Below are 18,076 nucleotides of genomic sequence, written 5' to 3' on the forward strand. Positions count from 1 at the left end.
TCTAGATTCTATTTCAAGCCCAGAGCTTCTTTTGTTGTAAACATATGAATCAAAACCATTAAATGACACAAAATCTTCAGAAAAAACAGTCTGTGATAGGTCTACACAATTATTCAAAACAAGTGGAAACGAAAAAGCATTTTGAAGGATTGATTTTTCATTTTAATTTTGATTCACTTGATGCAGTTACATTTTGAAAATTAAAAAGCATTTCTGTTAATCCATTTTAATTGTCAAATTAGACATTTCTAAATGAATTTTGCTACACATTTACCAGATAACTGTTTGAAAATGAAATGTCAAATACCATTTTCATTAACATTTTAATTCAGTGACAGAATAAGCAGTGTTGAAGAAGAAACTGAAAAAGCATTTTGGCGGATTGGTCTTTCACTTTAATTTTGAGTAAAAAAATGCAGCTTCAATTTGAAAATGAAAAAGCATGTCTGGTTTTGACTTTTATTTTTAATTATGCTTCAGAATCGCTTCAATATATGGTACTTGTAGCAGTGGGACATTGTCATTCCTCTTTGTGCAGGCCATTCTGGAGTGAGAAAATTAGGTTAATTGACGACATTTCCATGTTCCTGGCATCACGTTCATGTCAACACATGTTTAAGTAATGAATCTGGATCCTCCAACACATTTATACTATAGATTTCAAGAAATCACTATCAAGCAGAGAAGACATTTTTATTATTTTTTCTCTCTACATTAAATTTTATCAACTTGAAATTTGACTGGAACGTTGTAGGAATGACTAGCATCTGAGTTTATTTTATTGTATTTATTTAACCTTTATTTAACTAGGTAAGCTATTAAAAACATGTTCTTATTTAACCCTTGTGCTATCTTAGAGGACCCCACCCTCACATTGACGTGTTCTCCCTACCATGACAAAGGTGGATAAAGGTGGAAAGATTTCATGTAATCCATGGACACCAGTGAAGATCACAAATCATTGAAGAAAAAAGGATCAGCGCACTGTCTAGTGGGTCTGGATGACCCAACTCCTAATGTTAAAGTGTCTAGGATAGCACAAGGGTTACAATAACAATCTGGGACCCAGTTGTTCAGCAATTTTTCAATAAAAAAATCTCATTGGATGAATTGTCAGCAAAGCAGATAGTAAATGGTATCTCTCTGGAAAATTTCCAAAATGTTACTTCAAATGGGGTACATACGGAGCAAGAAGTCAGAATCAACATATTCTAAGTTAAGCTGGAAGAAAATATCAATATCATGTTGGATAGTTCATTCCATCATTGTTGGGTCCCAACTGAAGAGTTCAGCTTGTGACCAGCAACAAGTACAAAGACACTAACCCAACATACAGTATAGCAGTGATTGTCAAGGGAGTACATGCTTTTTTTTTGGCCAGAACAGGAAAAAATACCTCTATGCAAACAAAAACCAAACCTCAAACAACTCAAGCCTTGTACTTTGAATGTTCAAAGTTAAATGCCTGTCTTTCTTCATCTATGTTCACCTGTGATACCTATGTTACGTGTCATTTCATCAGCTCAGCTGTTGCCAAGCAAGGAAACGTAAATGTGATAAAGTAATACCATGTGTAGGTTTTCCTTTATCTTTAATCAATGGATTTTGCTTTTGATTTTTCTGCCATTCCTTTCAAGGTTCTTCCCACCAAGTCACCTGTTTCCATCTGACCCTGGTGTCTGAGTCTTTTCCTGTTAAACACTCTCCCAGCAAATCGACGAATCAATTTAACTTTATTTATTACTGTTCATAAATAATATTGCACCTTGAAATGCTTGAGAAAAGTACATTCAAAAACTGAAATGTAGAGACACAAAAGTAGACAACAGCAACAGCAAAACGTAAAAGTAAAAGAATGATTACTTGAGATTGGATTTATCCCATGAAACTGTAAAACTGAAGAGTTTTAACACCTGACTCTAAAGTTTAAAATCTAAGACTTGCAAAGTCACCTGAGAGCATCTCCCTTCCATGGTACGGAAGTCCCATAATGATCCTGACCCCAACAAGGATGCATTTAAACTCAAAAACAAGTAACAGAGTGGAAATGCACATTTCAAGAACATGTTTCCACCTTTATCACTTCATTTAAAGTAACAAACTTGAAATTGCCATTTTAGAACTTGACTTGTGTTGGATTCTATCTTGGAGGCTTGAAAATGTACTTTTGCTGAAAATAGTTTGTAAGCACTTTGCTCACTTCACTGTTTACCATAATTTTGCTAATCAAACCTCTTTTGCATCCTAATAGTCAAAACGAAGTGTATGTTTTATTAAACAAAAGAATTTTTTTAACCAAAAACAGTAAATAAGTTCTGGTAGCGAGAATGATGGGATTTCCACCCACCTGGGAGCGGGCCCTCTCCCTCATCTTGCGCTCACGGCGGTCCTGGACTGTGGACAGGTAGTTGACAGCAGCGTACTCCAACACCGAGAGAAAAACAAAAACGAAGCTGACCCAGAGGTAGATGTCCACAGCTTTGATGTAGGACACACGTGGCATGGAGGCATTCACCCCCGTGATGATGGTGGACATGGTCAGCACCGTGGTAATGCCTGAACACAGACAAAATCTTTACAATAATGAGACAACACAACACATATGTAAATAGAAAAAAAAACTGACCCAAACCCAGACACTGAAAAGTCGTCCTTCATCAAGGATTAGACATCATTGTCTTTTCTGAATTTTACATATAAATTAATGTTAAAGTATGATGTACCAGTTCACTGGAGCCGAGAACCTTTAACCCCTTTAAGTCCGCTTTTTGACATAGTTTTATCAACGCTTTACCTTCAATTTGTAAACTAACACCCTGAGACTTCTTCTGGAACAAAACAAATGTAACTGGTCCTTCTATAATAGGTCTTAGTGACTTAAAGGACTAAATACTCAGGATTTCTGTTTTGTGAGTAAAACTATGAGCAGAAAAACAGAGTAGAAAGTAGTGAAAAAGCAAGAAAATTGAAGCTTGCTCAAAAATAAGTATAACCTAAGACTACAAGCTAACAGAAGACAAAGTAAGAGGCAAAAACTAAATAAATTGTTGCGACAAAATTAAATACAAGCTGAGAGGAGGAAAATTAGAAGTTTGTAATTGTAGCGTAAACACTGAGAAAAAAATGTAAAGAACTGTTAGATGAAACTAAATTGTTAGCTTGATAGTCAGGAGAAGTTTAGAATCGACGAGAATCCACTGGAAAACTGAACAGTTTCCAAATTCATAAAACTGTGGGATGAATTGGAACAGTTTTGCAATGAATGAGCCCCCACTCCCCTCCACCACCTTTGAACAGCCCAACACGTCAAGATCAATCAGATGAGCCACTCGGGGCTTTCAGCACTGATGGCTTCATGACAAGCGGCGGCGCCGCCTCAGCTCAGAGAGCAAAGCAAAATGTGTGATCGCGTTCATTTTTGCGGTGTGTTGTCCCGGTTGGTCGCAGCCAGCTTTCATCCACGCAAACCCCCCAGATTCCTGAAAGCTGAAAGAAGCTGCTTTTACCCAAAGAGACTCTGGCCGGCACAGCCCGCCGGTCGATCCAGAACGACACCCAGGACAGCATCACCATGAGCGTGGCGGGAAAGTATGTCTGAAGCAGGAAAAAGAAGATGTGGCGCCGCAGTGTGAAGTTGATGTAGAGACGGTTGTACCAGCCTGCAAACACACACAGAAACCCCAATTGGATCAGAAAACCCATCCAGACAGCAGTTAAAAACTGGACTTTAGATTGAAGTTTCAAACTTTTCTGATCACAAGCATTAAGCTTTCCTTCTAACTCTCCTTCTCACTCTATGTATCCCATTCCATTTTATCTCTGACATCAAACTAAATATTAAAAAGTGGCTTTAAATGGCTCATGGATTACAGGAGTCCAACCTGCACTTATTCCCAGACAAGACTTTAAAAAAAAGATGATGATTTTAATGTGATTTTCCTCATGTGCTCCAAAGCATAAAAAATAAAGCTTCAGAAAATTCAATAAAACATCAAGAAACCCTTGAAAACATTTCAGATCTGTTAGCAAAGAGTCGCTCAAAAAGTCAGTGTTTTAATGGACGGAATCTGCTTCAAGGAACTATTTTTTTGTTGGGTTTTTGTAAAATATCTGCTAGATTTTTACTATAAAGATATAAATGGATATTAGATTTCCTGTAAAAGAAAAAAAAATAGAGATTTACTTTAGATGTCAACTCTTGAACCGTATGAGATTAGGTCTATAACACCAGCAGTTCTCAACTTTAATTCAAAAGTGCTGCTTTGACCTGTCAAGATCACAACTATTCAAGAAATTTAGGTTAAATTAACAAAGGTTAACGTGGAATTTGATTCTAGGCTTGAGGAGATGTTTAACTTTTATCTAAAAGTTCAGAGATGAAAAAAACATGTAAGGTCAACAGGTTTCCTTTATTTTACAAAAATGTGTTAAATAAAAATGTGTGAGTTTTTCTTCAGGTTTTCTTGAGTTACTGTTAATTCTTTCCTAGCTGGAGTCTAGATTCTCCGTATAAGGAATAGAAATCAAATGTTGAACCAAAAGAAATCAAAGCTAAATGTCAGTATTCCATTGAGGCTCGTATGGGGGGAGAGGGTTGAAAAAAGATTCCTCCATTGTTATTTTGTGTGGGCGCCTGCATGCAGGTTTGCCCATTTTTTGCCCACAGACACCCGTAAGGGCAGTGGCTCTAGAGAAGAAAATGGCTTCATTCTCACAGTACATACAGGTGAGGGAGTGAAGTACCTGTGCTGCTGTAGAAGGCCAAGCGAGACGTGGTGTGAAACTTTTGGATCAAGAACTGCGATAAGGAGATTCGGTCGTCGGTGCTGAGGGACTCGTCCCCGCTCTTCCAGTAGAGCATCAGGTCTTCATCTGTGTAAGCATCTGCAACACATCAGATCCATTTCATGTGTTGTTGCAGCACTTTCATACAATCAGAGGTTTGAAAAGATAGCACAAAGAGCAGCTGCCCCCTATTCTGTCACCAACATTACTCAAGAAAAAGGAAAGGCAAAACTAAACTGCATCCTAAATATCCACTGACAGAAATATGGTAACTTTTTGAAAAAGGCCTTAACCTTATTTTTAAAAATGAAATATGCGTTGTATTTTTTACATTCAATAGAAGATTTTAGAAATCTTGCTCACTAATGTTTTGCAGCTTAGTCGTTTCTTTTGCTCCAATCTCTTTTTTACTCAACTTTTTTTTTCTGTTTGTACGTCTCAGTCCTCATTTGTTGTCCCGCTCCATTCAAAGGTATTAATGATGGAATCCAGCAAGTTTGCTGCAGTTTTTCCAGCATTTGGAGAATGAGAAAAGGGATTTGTAAAATTTATAACTAAGCTGAACTTTGTGGAAAACAAAATATGATGTTGACCATCTCTGTTGGGTTTTTACCTTTTGTTTTACACGTAATAGTATTCACTGTAAAGGTTTTACTTTGTCAAATACATCCATACTTTTGTTACTGTAACTTTTTACTGTTTTTGGGATTCCTTGTCTGTTGTACCATCTGTTAGTCCTCTGTTGTTGTTTTTTTTAATTTTTGGCTCTTTCTGATGTTGGAAGCTTTGCTGTGAATTATGGATCTATTTTCCATCTGCATGGATGACTGACCCTGAACTGTGAGGAGAAATGTGACTTCTTAAAAGGTGTTTTTGTTTGCTACCATATAAATGATGACAGAAGGAGAGTGTTATTTCTAAGTCACTCTTTTTTTTCCTCATCTTCTGCTGATGATTCTTTTTAGGGCTTGTAAAAAATCTTAAATGTTAAACCTTGTTTATATTGTTTACATCATTCATCCACTGGTGGTATAGAGGGGCAATCTCAGTCTCTCCTTCCACAAGTTATTATTTTTTCTATATTTTGATAAGCATCATTACGAGTTGGTCCAAGAATTTTAAAACATATATACAGGCAAGTAGGGAAGTGCTTAAAATAAAAAAGAAAAGAACTGCTAGAATGGATACTTGTAAAGCCAGGAATTGCTTCTTAAATAAAATGTAGGGTTTTGCTCAATTTTGAATAGTAAAGAATAGAAAACATTCCAACTGTTATCCAAAAAAGGTAATATTTAAAAATACAGTATGTCATTTGAAAAATTAGTACAGATGACAGATTTTGTTCTTAATGTAAATATTTTTCTTGAAATATTTCTATGAATATTTATAAGTTATTTACAGTTCTTCAGAAGTGTGTTGAGAACATTTCGATCCAGAAATTCCCGCATTTGTTTCCCAAAGATCGGTTTTCCTCAAACCTGTTTTTGATTAGTGCCACGGCTTGGTTTTTCCAGCGCTTCCTGCAGCCATTTTCTTCACTGCTCTCCAACTCATTAAGCTTCTTAGAGTGTGCCCCCCCGCTGTGAGCTGCTCTTTACTCCAGGAGTTTGGAGGACGCTTTGTGAATTCAAGCTTTCATCTTCGCATTTGATAATTTTTTAGCCTCAAATCCTCAGACTTCTTCTGTTGATGTTTGGAAGCAGCACACAGTTCAGATGACTCCTTAAACTTTGGAGGGTGTGGTGTGTGTGCTGGTGGGGTCCTCTGAGAAACGGCCCATGGTTCCTGATACATCTGTTCTGGGAATATCTTTGACATCTAAAGAAATGGAGACTCAAAGATCTGACGGCGCGGGTTCATCTCCGTCTGTGTTTTTTTTTTGGGAGGCATGGATTCAGGACACTTGCCCCCGGTGTTTTTGATTAAATTCTGCTGTCTGAGAAGACAGCTTTGAAGGGATTAAGCACATTTGTCGAAGTTGCATTCAGCAGTCAGATGCCATAATGTCCCTCAGACTGCCGCACCATTGGTGGCCGTTAGGTGTCCCTGTCAGTACATTTCCTTTTTGAAACAATGATCTGATTAACTTTGCTTTTTTTCCTCAATTTTTTCCTGCTTCTGAAAATAACTGTGAATAAATATACTGTATAATAGACCTTGAAGAAATAAGATTGGGAAGGAGACCCCCACTGAACTGACAGGTCCTATCCTCTGTTAGGGAGAGAGTGTCATGGGGTCAACAGGCTTCTCCAGTTTCAGACAAGATGGGGAGTATATTATACTGAGTTAAGTTAAACATCCTAAAGAAGATGGCGTTTTAAAATGTACAATTTTTTGCTTGTGGAAATTCATGTTACTGTAATATTGCAAAAGTTATAGGGATCTGGAATTTGAAAATAAATAAATAAATAATAACTTTTGAATTTCTGTTCTATCAAGTTTGATTTTTACCAGCAAAAGAATAAGATGGATACCGTAATTTCCAGATTATAAACCACTACTTTTGTCACACGCTTTCAACCCTGCGGCTTATTCAATGATGCGGCTAATTTAGGCATTTTTTTCTTTTTTTATGCATTTTTTCTAACGGCCGCTAGGGGGCGCTCGAGCAGAAAGGGTTAGAGTGAGACGGGGGAATATGGTGTGGCCGCATTTAAACTGCATGGTTCAAGTGACCCAATTCCGATTTTTTCCTCTCATGTGGCACAGATCGGATATGACCGGTGAACGTGTAAGCAGGACAAAAGCGCATGGATTCCGATTTTCTCAGATCGGATATAGGCCTCACTCATATGTGTAAATAAATCGGAAACGAATCGGATACGTGCCATGTAAGCAGACAGATCGGATATTCCCCAGTAAATGCGAGTCGTACGTCAGTGACATCAACTCAGGACACCACCAACGGAGATCATATGACTTATTAAGGCGCTTTTTGTGCACTGATTTTGCTGTCAGCGTGTTACCTTTCAGCCTCAGGCTCAGGAAACCGCTGTTATTCCCGGTCCGGTCCCGGTCGGGACGCAAACGGTAACTAATCAAGCTGGACACCGTTGCTATGGAACAGGCTAGAAGACGTTTATTTCTTTGCTTGTATTGGGGAGTGTGGGCGTGTATGATGGGGACCGCGCATGCTGTGTGTGTAAGGAGAGGAGAGGGGGTGTGAGCGCGGAGCGGGAGAGTGTCGGAGAACCGTAATAAAAAGAAGGTGTCTCCCCCAAAAGATTGTTTTGGAGGCTTTCTTAACCCACTCTGTGCAGAATCCGCCTTCGGCCCTTGAGAAAATCTCTTGTGCGTTTCTGACTACGGTCAGAAAAAGAGAAGTCATCACGCAGGAAAGGTTCAACTCTTGGATCAAACTGTTCGGACAGCACAACGTCTGCAAACACTTTCTCATTCAAAACTCAGAGAGAGCACATAAGACGGCCGAGCAGCCCTCCTTTTTCCTCTCCTCTCAGGAGCGCCCAAGGCACCGCCTCCTTCCGTCGCTGCGTTGCCTCCATGACAACCGCAGTCACAAAAGTCCAAAGGATGTCCGCGGAATGCGGAAATGCTGCTACGTAGTCCTCAGAACGTCTACTTTTGATAGTTTCAGCATTGTATAGTGTAAATGCAAAAATCGGATACGGGTCACTTTTAAAAGATGATGTGAGCGGGTCGTCAAAAAAATCGGATATAGTCAGAAAGTCGGATATGGGCATCAAGACCTGCAGTGTAAATGCGGCCTATATGTGTCGAGGAAGACGCAAGTTTAATGTAAATTCCTTTGTAAATGAATAGCATGAACAGACCCTCATCATGGAAAATGCAAGAAGAAATGCATATGACACAGCTTTCAAGTTAAAAGCAATCGTTGTAAGCAGTGTGAAAAAATCCACCATGACCAACGGGTTTGGAAAAGCCGGTCTGCTGCGTGACGGAGAGGACAGCACAAGCTCAGGAGTGAATTTGCCTCAGAGTGATACAGACAGCGACAACGAAGGAGACACTGAGAGAGTGTGTGGTGAAGAATATCTGACGCTATTCCAATCCCACACTGAGGAGGAAGACTTCCATGGTTTCAGTGCATGGAAGTCACTGTGTGCCGCGTGGAGAGGCGCGCCTATAAGTTACTGCTGTTCTCAGTGACTTTTACAGGTATGTTTCTTTAACCAGCCCTGTTAGTGCTGTTACTACCATATTGCTGCCGTGTTACTACCGCATCACAGGCACTCTTTGGAATAGAGCTGTGACGGTGTGGGATTTTTTACCAATGCGGTATTCTTTATTAACAAATAACAGTAACAACTAACTACTAACTTTCTAACTAATGAATAGGTGTTATAGAAGGAGCATGAGTGTCGGCGCGCTGTGTATGTAAGGAAGGAGCGCAGCAGCGCAAAAGTGAGTGAGAACGCGCCCTCTTGCGCTGCACGTGCTCTCCCCTCTTTCTTACACACGCAGCTCGGGGTTTCAGCACATACACATCCTCATTCTACAACACATGTTTCAATGTGCTCACATGCGGCTTATAGACAGGTGCGGCTTATGTATGCACAAAATGATTTACCCTTTAAAAATGTAATGGGTACAATTTATAATCAGGTGCGCTCTATAGTCCAGAAATTACGGTAATCTGCGAATTACTGTGCTTCTCATGTACAAAAATAAAAGAATGGAAAGCCAAGGACCTGTAATTAGTGCAAACTCCTGAAACTGTTTTTTAATATGAAAAAAAACGAAAAGGAAGAAAGAGTCTAAAAGATAAAACACTTACACACACACTCATTTATAGCTTTACCGAGTGCCAAAACCAGGAAAATTGCTACTCCACAAAAACAAAATCCAAATATTGAAGAAAAAAATGGTTAAAATACTAATTTTTATAAAGAAATTGTATTACTTTTGAAATTCATTGATATTGCTGAGACTCTTTCACTTTAACAGTTGAACAATGTTACAAAACAGTCCGAATAAAAGTAAAAAAAAGTAAAAGAATCATAACTGACTTTGCTTTGCTCAACAAAAACACAAAACTGCCCCTTTAATTACAGACACTGGTTGAATAAAACCCCCACCTCTTGTTTGTAGTCAGCTCTGATAAGCTTCACCCTGCAGTGACCCGGAACAGGATGAAATAACTTTAATAGATGGAAAGCTCAGCTGCTTGCTTTTCTGTGCTCACATTTACGCCAATAATTTGTTGCCTTTTCATCCCTTATGAAACACTTTTTCTCTGTGTGTAAAACAGTCCCACAGCCTTCAGATTGAATCTGTTGGCATTTTTTTTTTTTTTTTAGATTTTAATCTGGATTAACTGATAAACTTCTATAAAAGGGTTTCCTGCACATCTGCTGTCTGTCCTCATTGCCTCCCAGCTTCATGTGTCCGAGTTGGAGGCAAATCAACGCTCTTTAACCTGCTGTGTGTGTTTTTTTTTTTTTTATTAGTAGCAGCCTCTTCTTAGTGCTGGAATCAGATCGCTGAGCAGCATTTACTTACAGCTCTCCAGCTCCAGAGAGCAGGTCTGCGAGTCCAGAGGGAAGCGGCTGAAGTCCATGTTGCAGGCAGCTGTCACCGTCACTCTGTTCAGCAGAAACAAACAAAGTGAAAGATGAGGACACGCTGCACGCAATGACATGATGGCACATCCAGAGCTGTTGCCTTTGACTCTTTTCTGGAGAAAAGATTTGTTGAGATTTCAGACTCTCTGCAATGAATTCACCTAATGGGAATCGAAATTTGTGAAATTGTACCAATAAATAAACCAATAACAATTATAAAAATATACGCTTTTATATTTTCAGACATATTAATCAAAAAAAATTGCTCAAAAGTATCTAATCAGTGTGGAGGTGAACAGGGGTCCATTATATTTGTATGCTCTTTTGATTATGCATTTACTTGATCCTATATATGCGTGAATATTGTATTGTGAAATATGATTGTTTCCTGCCTGATGTGCCGGGGTCAGCAGCAGGCCTGTCTGTGACTCCTGGTCTCTGTTTTCTTTTTGTGCTGCAGTGTTTAGGGAACAGAGACACCTGCGGACTGCAAACTAGATTTGCATCCTTGAGTGGTGTAAAAAATATCTCGCACGTACAGACGCAGAGTCTAATGACATATTTTGCAGGACAATATAAACAATATAAAAAGTTTTACTGCTTGGGAGGGTGAGAGAGCAGACAACGACGAAGTCTCAAATGGTTGTGTTTTTCATCTCTCCCCTTTTGCAAGAGGTTTGTAATTTCATACAGACTCTGTGTGATTTTTTTTCCTGTCCTTTCAGGATTTTCCTTCACCTTTTTATTGACAACTTCATCCAATCACTTTGCCCCGACTTTGGTCCTAAAAAGATTTTTTGAAAGTCACACTTTTAATTTAAACATAAGAAAAAAATGTTATAACCTACATATGGTAATTTTGCTTTCTCTATTTAAATTAAACATTTTAACATAAATATAATGTTGGTCATTTTTGTGTAAAATTTACTTATTATGTTGCTATTATGCAATTGTTCAAATTTTGTAGCTGTTTTTGCATAAACATGAAAAAAATATTGCTTTACTTAAAAAGAAATCCCTTTTTTTTTAAAAAGTGTTAAATCATTTCTCTGCATTAGTGTAAATAAGCGGCTTCATAAAATTATTGCCTGTTTACCAGACAAACTTTTTTATATCTTTTTCTCATCTATGATAAGTTTCTTATTTTGTATTGCAGAATAAAAGCTGAACTTTAACCCTACCCTTTAACATCCCTCACATTCTCCGCCGGCTCTTACTTGATTTTTGGATCAAGTTTAAAGTCCTTCCGCTCATTTTTAAGGACATTCACAAAGTTGCTTCTCTGTGTCTCCCAGGTATCAACATTTCCACTCCCTCCTTAGATCCTCTTCCTCTGTTCATTTCTCCATCCTTCCTACAACTATGGGGAGCAAAGCTTTCAGTCACTCTGCTCCCCACCTCTAAAACGCACTTCCTTCTGACCTCGGAAAACCACTTCATTCACTCTTTTCAAATCCTCCCTCAAAAAAAATCTGTTTAAACTTCCTTCCATTCCGTGACCATAACAACGGTGTCTTACTCTTATTTGAACCTGACATTTAGGTTTGTATCTTTTGTACCTATCCAGTTTTATGTCTTTTATAACGCGTGATAGTGTGAGTTTTGACTTTTATGCGAATTTCTTGCTACATGAGGCTCAGAATCGTGCATTCAAGCGACCACTTTCAATGAAAAGTGTTTACAAACGCACGTAAATGCCTGTCTTAGGCTTGGCATTCAAAACCATCACATTCACGCATCACTACACAAGTTTAGTTCGTTTTTAGGTGGCCACTGAACGTGCGTTGAAAGTCAAACCAGTTGACCAATCAGGGACTCGGATTCCATAATGACTTATGGGTAGTGTCTTTTTTTTTTAAAAAAAAGGAAGCGCCAAAAGCCTAAAAATTAATTATGAAAAAAAAAATACGTGCTGTTTGTGCCAGGCAAGAGTTAGACACCAAATCTTTAATATGGTGCGAGGTTTTTGCGCATTCTTGAACGCGCATTACAGTCCTAGTGTAAATGTGGCGTCAGGGATTTTCTTTGTCTTGTTCAGTGTACATTTTATGCTGCTTGAAAATCTAAATGTTTTGCACAAAACAAAAAAGTTACACGTTTGTGCTACTAAATGTGAGAGAAGCTGAAAACTGAGAATTTTAATCCTTCACTTTAGCTCACATTGGGATGCATGTCTTAGCGCAGGGATCTCTCTCTGTTCATGAACACAAAGGAAATAACAGCTTGATCTTTTGAATGCAGATTACAGAGTTTTGGTTGTAGCTGATCCTCAAAAATAGCAGCAAAACTCAGCAGACACTGCCTCCAAAAATATCCTGGTAAATGTTAAAATTCAAACAGCTCTTTAACGCAGGTTTTGTCTGTCTGTTCCTTTGTCTCACCCCGCCTCGCCCTGATCTCTGATCCGCCGTCTTTTGAAAAACACAGACAAAGACTTGTCAGACACACATCACCATTCCCCTCTCGTTTCAAATATTCTCTACTGACAAATTTAAGGCCAACTTTGAAGTGTTGGTAAATCTGAAACGTAAAAAGATTGAGCCTTCAGGCTATTAGTAGTTTCAGCCACTAAGTCATACAAGGTAACATTTTTTTGAAAAATGTTTCATGGGTACCTGTGTCGGGCAGCTAAGTTTAGCTGGAAAAACTTTGTGTAATCAAAAATGATGTTATAAAATACCTTACCTCACAGAGAAAGTATTCTAAATTTAACACAGTTTATTGAAGCTTTCGGACCAAAACTCTTTAGCCTTTGTTAGGAGTGATTAGAAACAGAATAGTTTGAAACTCCCTTTTACATTTTATTACACTAACTTTTACTTTTTATCACATCAATGGCTTAAACTTGGTTCACTATGTATTATCATCTCAAAATTATATTACATTCGAAGACAGCACAACCAAGACTATTGTCTCGCAACATTCCTTTAACATCCTCCCCTCTTTGTGTGTTCTGGCAAATGTCTGTGATAACCTCAGAGAGATCTGACACTTTAGGTTCTCTGACCTTCGAACATCTAGCCCGCAACAGTCCGTGGGTGGTTTTTTCACACCATGATCCATCGGATGAGGTTCTGAATATGCAAATGCAAGGTATTTATACCAAGCCTATTTCTGAGTTCCTTTGTTCGGACTCTGATGCAACAACCCTGTTCATCTGTCTGTAACCCTGCGTACAAAGTTGTGCTCTTTGTACGAAGTAAAACCTCCACAAAAGATAAGTAACTGTCTCTGAGTCATTATTCATTCATTTCTGTGTGCAAGAAACTGACGGGGTACGAACCTAACATTTAATACAGTCCTTTCTAGAGAATCCAGTTTCTTCACAACCTTTAATGCAAAAAGAGCCATTTGGTCCTGTTTCTTACTGACCAAAACCCAGTGAAAGCTGTAAAATCCCAGTTAATCCTATAGAAAAAAACTGTAGTTTTGTTTTTGTTGCCATTAAGCCATTCATTGATAAAATGTAACTTTTAAATATTTACAATAATTTAATTAGAATATTCATTCCTTCCTTCATGGGAATAAATGAAAATGAATGAATGAATAATTAGAATATATGTTTCCAAATATAAAATTGGAACTCTTTTTTAAATTTTGACAGGAGTTCATGTAAGGATCTTTCAAAATAAAACACACGCTGAGTCAAATAAAATCCTCCTGTTGCTTCAGATTTACTTGAATTAGAAATGCTAGAAAGTCAAGTCAAACATGGTGTTTTCTACAATTCTGACTTTGGAGCACCTTCATCCCTTTTCTCCTTTTCTTACTCAACGTAAACATGACAACATGTGTAGAATACTTTTTATTGTATTTCATATTTACATGTAAATGCAATTAAATACTTTGTGAAAGTTGCCTCTAGACAACTAGCAACTAGACACTGTAGTACAGTAGAAGATAAGAATATTACCTTTAAACTAATTAAACCACTCTGACAATAGATTAAACCCTTGTTACCATTACCTTGCTTGTATGTTAAAAATCTTAATATAAACCACAAAACTTAATTAACGACCTACTTAAAAACAAATTGTGTTTTTGGTGTTTTTAACACATTCTTGTAACATTTTTTCTGATGTGGAAAGACATATATAAAGAAAATTAAGGTTAAAACAGTGTTTCTGAGCATTTCTTTTTTATTTTTTATTTTTTTTTATTAAACTTGTTCTGTCAAACAGCTGAGCAAACAGATTAGAGCTGAAGGCTTTTTGTGTTGGACAGGTTTTACAATCACAAAAAGAGGTTATATAGCTTCGAGAAACTAGAGTGTAGATTTGTATAAACCCCTTTTTGTTGTATTATTTTTTATTTATTTGTTACATTTAGTGTGTGGGGAGGGAGAGGGGAAGAATGTGAGGGGAGGGTGGAAGAGAGTAAAAGGAAGAAAGGTGAAAAGGTGGGGGATACAAGCACTGATTTGAATAAGTTATTATTTTAAGCTGTAACAATTATACCAGATCTGCTGGAATTTCTGAGCTTTCTTTATTCAAGTTATGATGAATCAGAAGGACACGGACAAATGCCGTTCAAAAAACGTAGTTGTTAAGCAAAAATTAAAATTGGAAGGTCTCAAGCTCCCTGCCACGATTCAGTCTCATGCATCCACTTGTGGCCGACTAGATCCATGTACGTCTTTGTTTTCCTGGTCTGAGCTGACATCTGGCTCAAAACTGTACGGCTAGATAGCTCCAGTATTGCTCGCCATTTCTGTTGCACAAATAACATTAGGTTGGAGTTGTGCAGGGCTGTAAGCTAGTGGGAGACAGTGTAAACAAATGGATGATGGGAAACTAGCGCAGGCTTACTCCACGCCAATAGTCCCGCCCACAACTTAGAAGTGAATTTCTAATAAACTCCTGCCACTCTGCAGAAAATGTCCTAGAAAACAATACAGGCTTTTTGATTTTGGCTAAAAACAGCAAAATCATAATTAAAAGAGCACTGGGAACATTTTGAAAATAGATCAAAAAATGATTGGAGTGGGTCTTTAACTAAAACAAATGAACCCAAACCACAAACCCATTATTTATTAAAATCACAAGATTTTTTTTCCAAAGCCAAAGAGAGACAAAGAGGGGATGTGGCTACAGAGCCACAAGTCGCAGACCCCTTTAAAATGACAAACACATTTTAAATTAATACTGTTGAAGATTACCTGCTGCTCTCAGATTGTTGTCTTTGAGCACGATCAAGCACAAGTCTCATACACTCCGGTTCAGGTTTCACTGTCTTTGCTCATATGAACATGACAGCAATGACAACCTTAGAGTGGGCAGCTTTTAGTGCTGTGGTCAGTGACTTCAAGAAGGCTGGGTTCTCTGAACTGACACTTAAGCACTAATGATCATCAGGGCCCATCCTGTTTTTTGAGAGTATTCAGACACACTAACTCCTTCCCATGTTATTTAAATTCAAGCAGCTTTCATCAAAATAGGTTTCCTTTATTGTGCCCAAACACAATTATAAAAACACAAAACCATGGTCTCACATTAGGTCTGTATCAAATCCATCTGATTTGAGGGGAAGACCAGTGCCACTCTGCAGGAGTGGAGCTGTGTTTGAAATGAAACCAAGCCACAGAGGAGCTGTCCTGAAAGCACTTTTGATCTGTAGTGGAGCCGTGACTGCCTAAAGTAGAACTGGCTGTTCCTCAGTTCAACTACTGAAAGGCACTGTTGGAAAAAGTTGACCTAAGGGGAAAAATGCCTCCAAAAATAGATTTGTACAGAAAATCACAGTTGAAAAACAATAATTCAAAAGTGGAACAAAACTGACTGGTGCTCAGTGCGCAAATCTGATCTAACAACATAAAGGCAGTATTTGGTACATTAACTATGTAGAATCAATGCAGCCTGCTTGACACTTATTGATCTTTAACCCATTTGATTTCTCCCAGCCTCAGTACTGGCTGTGCAAATCCAATACTCCCAAAGAATCTAGGACAGATTTAGTGACAAAGTGTTTCACTCACCATGAAACCTAATTAGAATTGAAAGCTCCTATAATCTGCCGTTCTGATGCAAAATCAGCCAATCATCAAGGGTCAGCCTCACAGATCTGGTTAACCACAGGATGACATGGGTGGAGGAGGAACTTCACCTCTGGCTCAGTTACCATAGTTAACACTACCATGGTAGTGTTAACTACTACAGTTATATACTCTGCCAGTTACAACTCCAAACAAAGAGGAGTTGCTGTTTTAATTAATAAAAATCTTAATTTTACTCATAAGGATACAGTTACTGACCCAGAAGGCAGATTTGTAATCATTAATATATCCATTCAGAATAAGGACTATTGTATAGTGAGTATTTATGGTCCTAATGTTGACGACTCTTCCTTCTTTCACAGATTCTTCACCTCACTCTCAGTTCACTCTGACTCCACAATCATTATAGGAGGAGACTTCAACCTTGTTTTGGACCCTGAACTTGACAGACTCAGCACAGCAGCAAACCAGCGTACATGGCGGTCTGCAAGTATTCTAAAGCAGTACATGAATGATCTGGGTCTCTGCGACGCGTGGCGCTCATGTCACCCAAGCACTAAAGGGTTCACCTTTTTTTCTCCAGTTCACTATTCACACTCCCGTTTAGACTATTTATTAATCAGTAACTCTCTTTTAAAAAATATTCAAAGCTCCAATATCCATCCAATTATTATCAGTGATCATGCACCAGTCTCTGTAAACATTTCTAGGGAAAAATCCACACCCTCTGGTACAACCTGGAGGTTTAATACGTCTCTGTTAAAGGACCAGGAATTTCTTGAATTCTTTAAAAAAGAGTGGGCAACCTTCTTAGACTTCAACAATACTCCAGACATCCCACCGTGCGTTCTTTGGGAAGCAGCAAAGGCAGTCATGAGAGGGAAAATCATTTCTTATTCAACGCACAAAAAACGCAAAGAGAAAGCAGATTTATTAGAATTAGAAAATAAAATCAAAACCCTGGAGACTGCGTATGCTGCTTCTGCACAGGAACGCATTCTGGGAGATCTGAAAAATTTAAAGCTGCAGTTAAATGACATCATTAATAAACAAACACAATTTCAAATACAAAGGCTACGACTTGAAAGATTTGAAAACTCTAATAAATCTGGCAAATTTCTGGCTAATCAGCTTAAAATTAACAGAGAAAAATCATCAATCACCTCTATTATGGACCAAACAGGAAATGTCACCCATGACCCGGTCAAAATTAATAACGAATTTGAAAACTTTTATAAAAACCTGTACACACCGCAGATCAATCCGTCAGAGCAAAGTATTGACTCATTTCTTAATAATGTAAACCTACCCAGGCTAAATGAGGATCAAATCACAAACTTAGATTCTCCGCTCTTGCCGTCTGAACTTCATGAAGCTCTGTTACTTATGCCCAATGGTAAAGCACCAGGGCCTGATGGCTTTCCTGCTGAGTTTTATAAAGAATTCTGGGAACAACTGGCACCAACATTTTATAAAACTGTCACATCTATTAATGAGAGCCAATCAATGCCACCTAACATGAACTCAGCCAACATAATTCTTCTTCTAAAACCAGACAAAGATCCCACTAGTCCTTCAAGCTATCGCCCCATTTCTTTAATCAATGCAGATGTAAAAATTATCTGCAAAGCACTAGCACAGAGAATAGAAAAAATCACTCCTCACATAATTCACTTCGACCAGACTGGATTCATCAAAGGCAGACACTCGGATGATAATGTCCGTAGACTAGTTAATATAATAGACTTTGCCACCA

The 18,076-nt window shown here is 38.2% G+C and overlaps 1 protein-coding gene across 1 annotated transcript in view; it reads right to left on the bottom strand.

The window, feature by feature from the left end:
- The window catches only part of LOC101164606 (gamma-aminobutyric acid receptor subunit rho-2-like), a 46,767-nt gene that overhangs the window by 3,601 nt on the left and 25,090 nt on the right, over nucleotides 1-18,076 (bottom strand). Inside the window, exons 5-8 of the mRNA XM_004082154.4 lie at nucleotides 10,267-10,349; nucleotides 4,744-4,884; nucleotides 3,507-3,659; nucleotides 2,348-2,556 (exon numbers count right to left, since the gene is read on the bottom strand). Coding sequence (XP_004082202.1) covers nucleotides 2,348-2,556; nucleotides 3,507-3,659; nucleotides 4,744-4,884; nucleotides 10,267-10,349 — 586 coding nt within the window. The remainder of the gene's footprint in view (nucleotides 1-2,347; nucleotides 2,557-3,506; nucleotides 3,660-4,743; nucleotides 4,885-10,266; nucleotides 10,350-18,076) is intronic.

This window comes from Oryzias latipes, chromosome 22 (assembly GCF_002234675.1).
Source record: "Oryzias latipes chromosome 22, ASM223467v1".
Lineage (NCBI taxonomy): Eukaryota > Metazoa > Chordata > Actinopteri > Beloniformes > Adrianichthyidae > Oryzias > Oryzias latipes.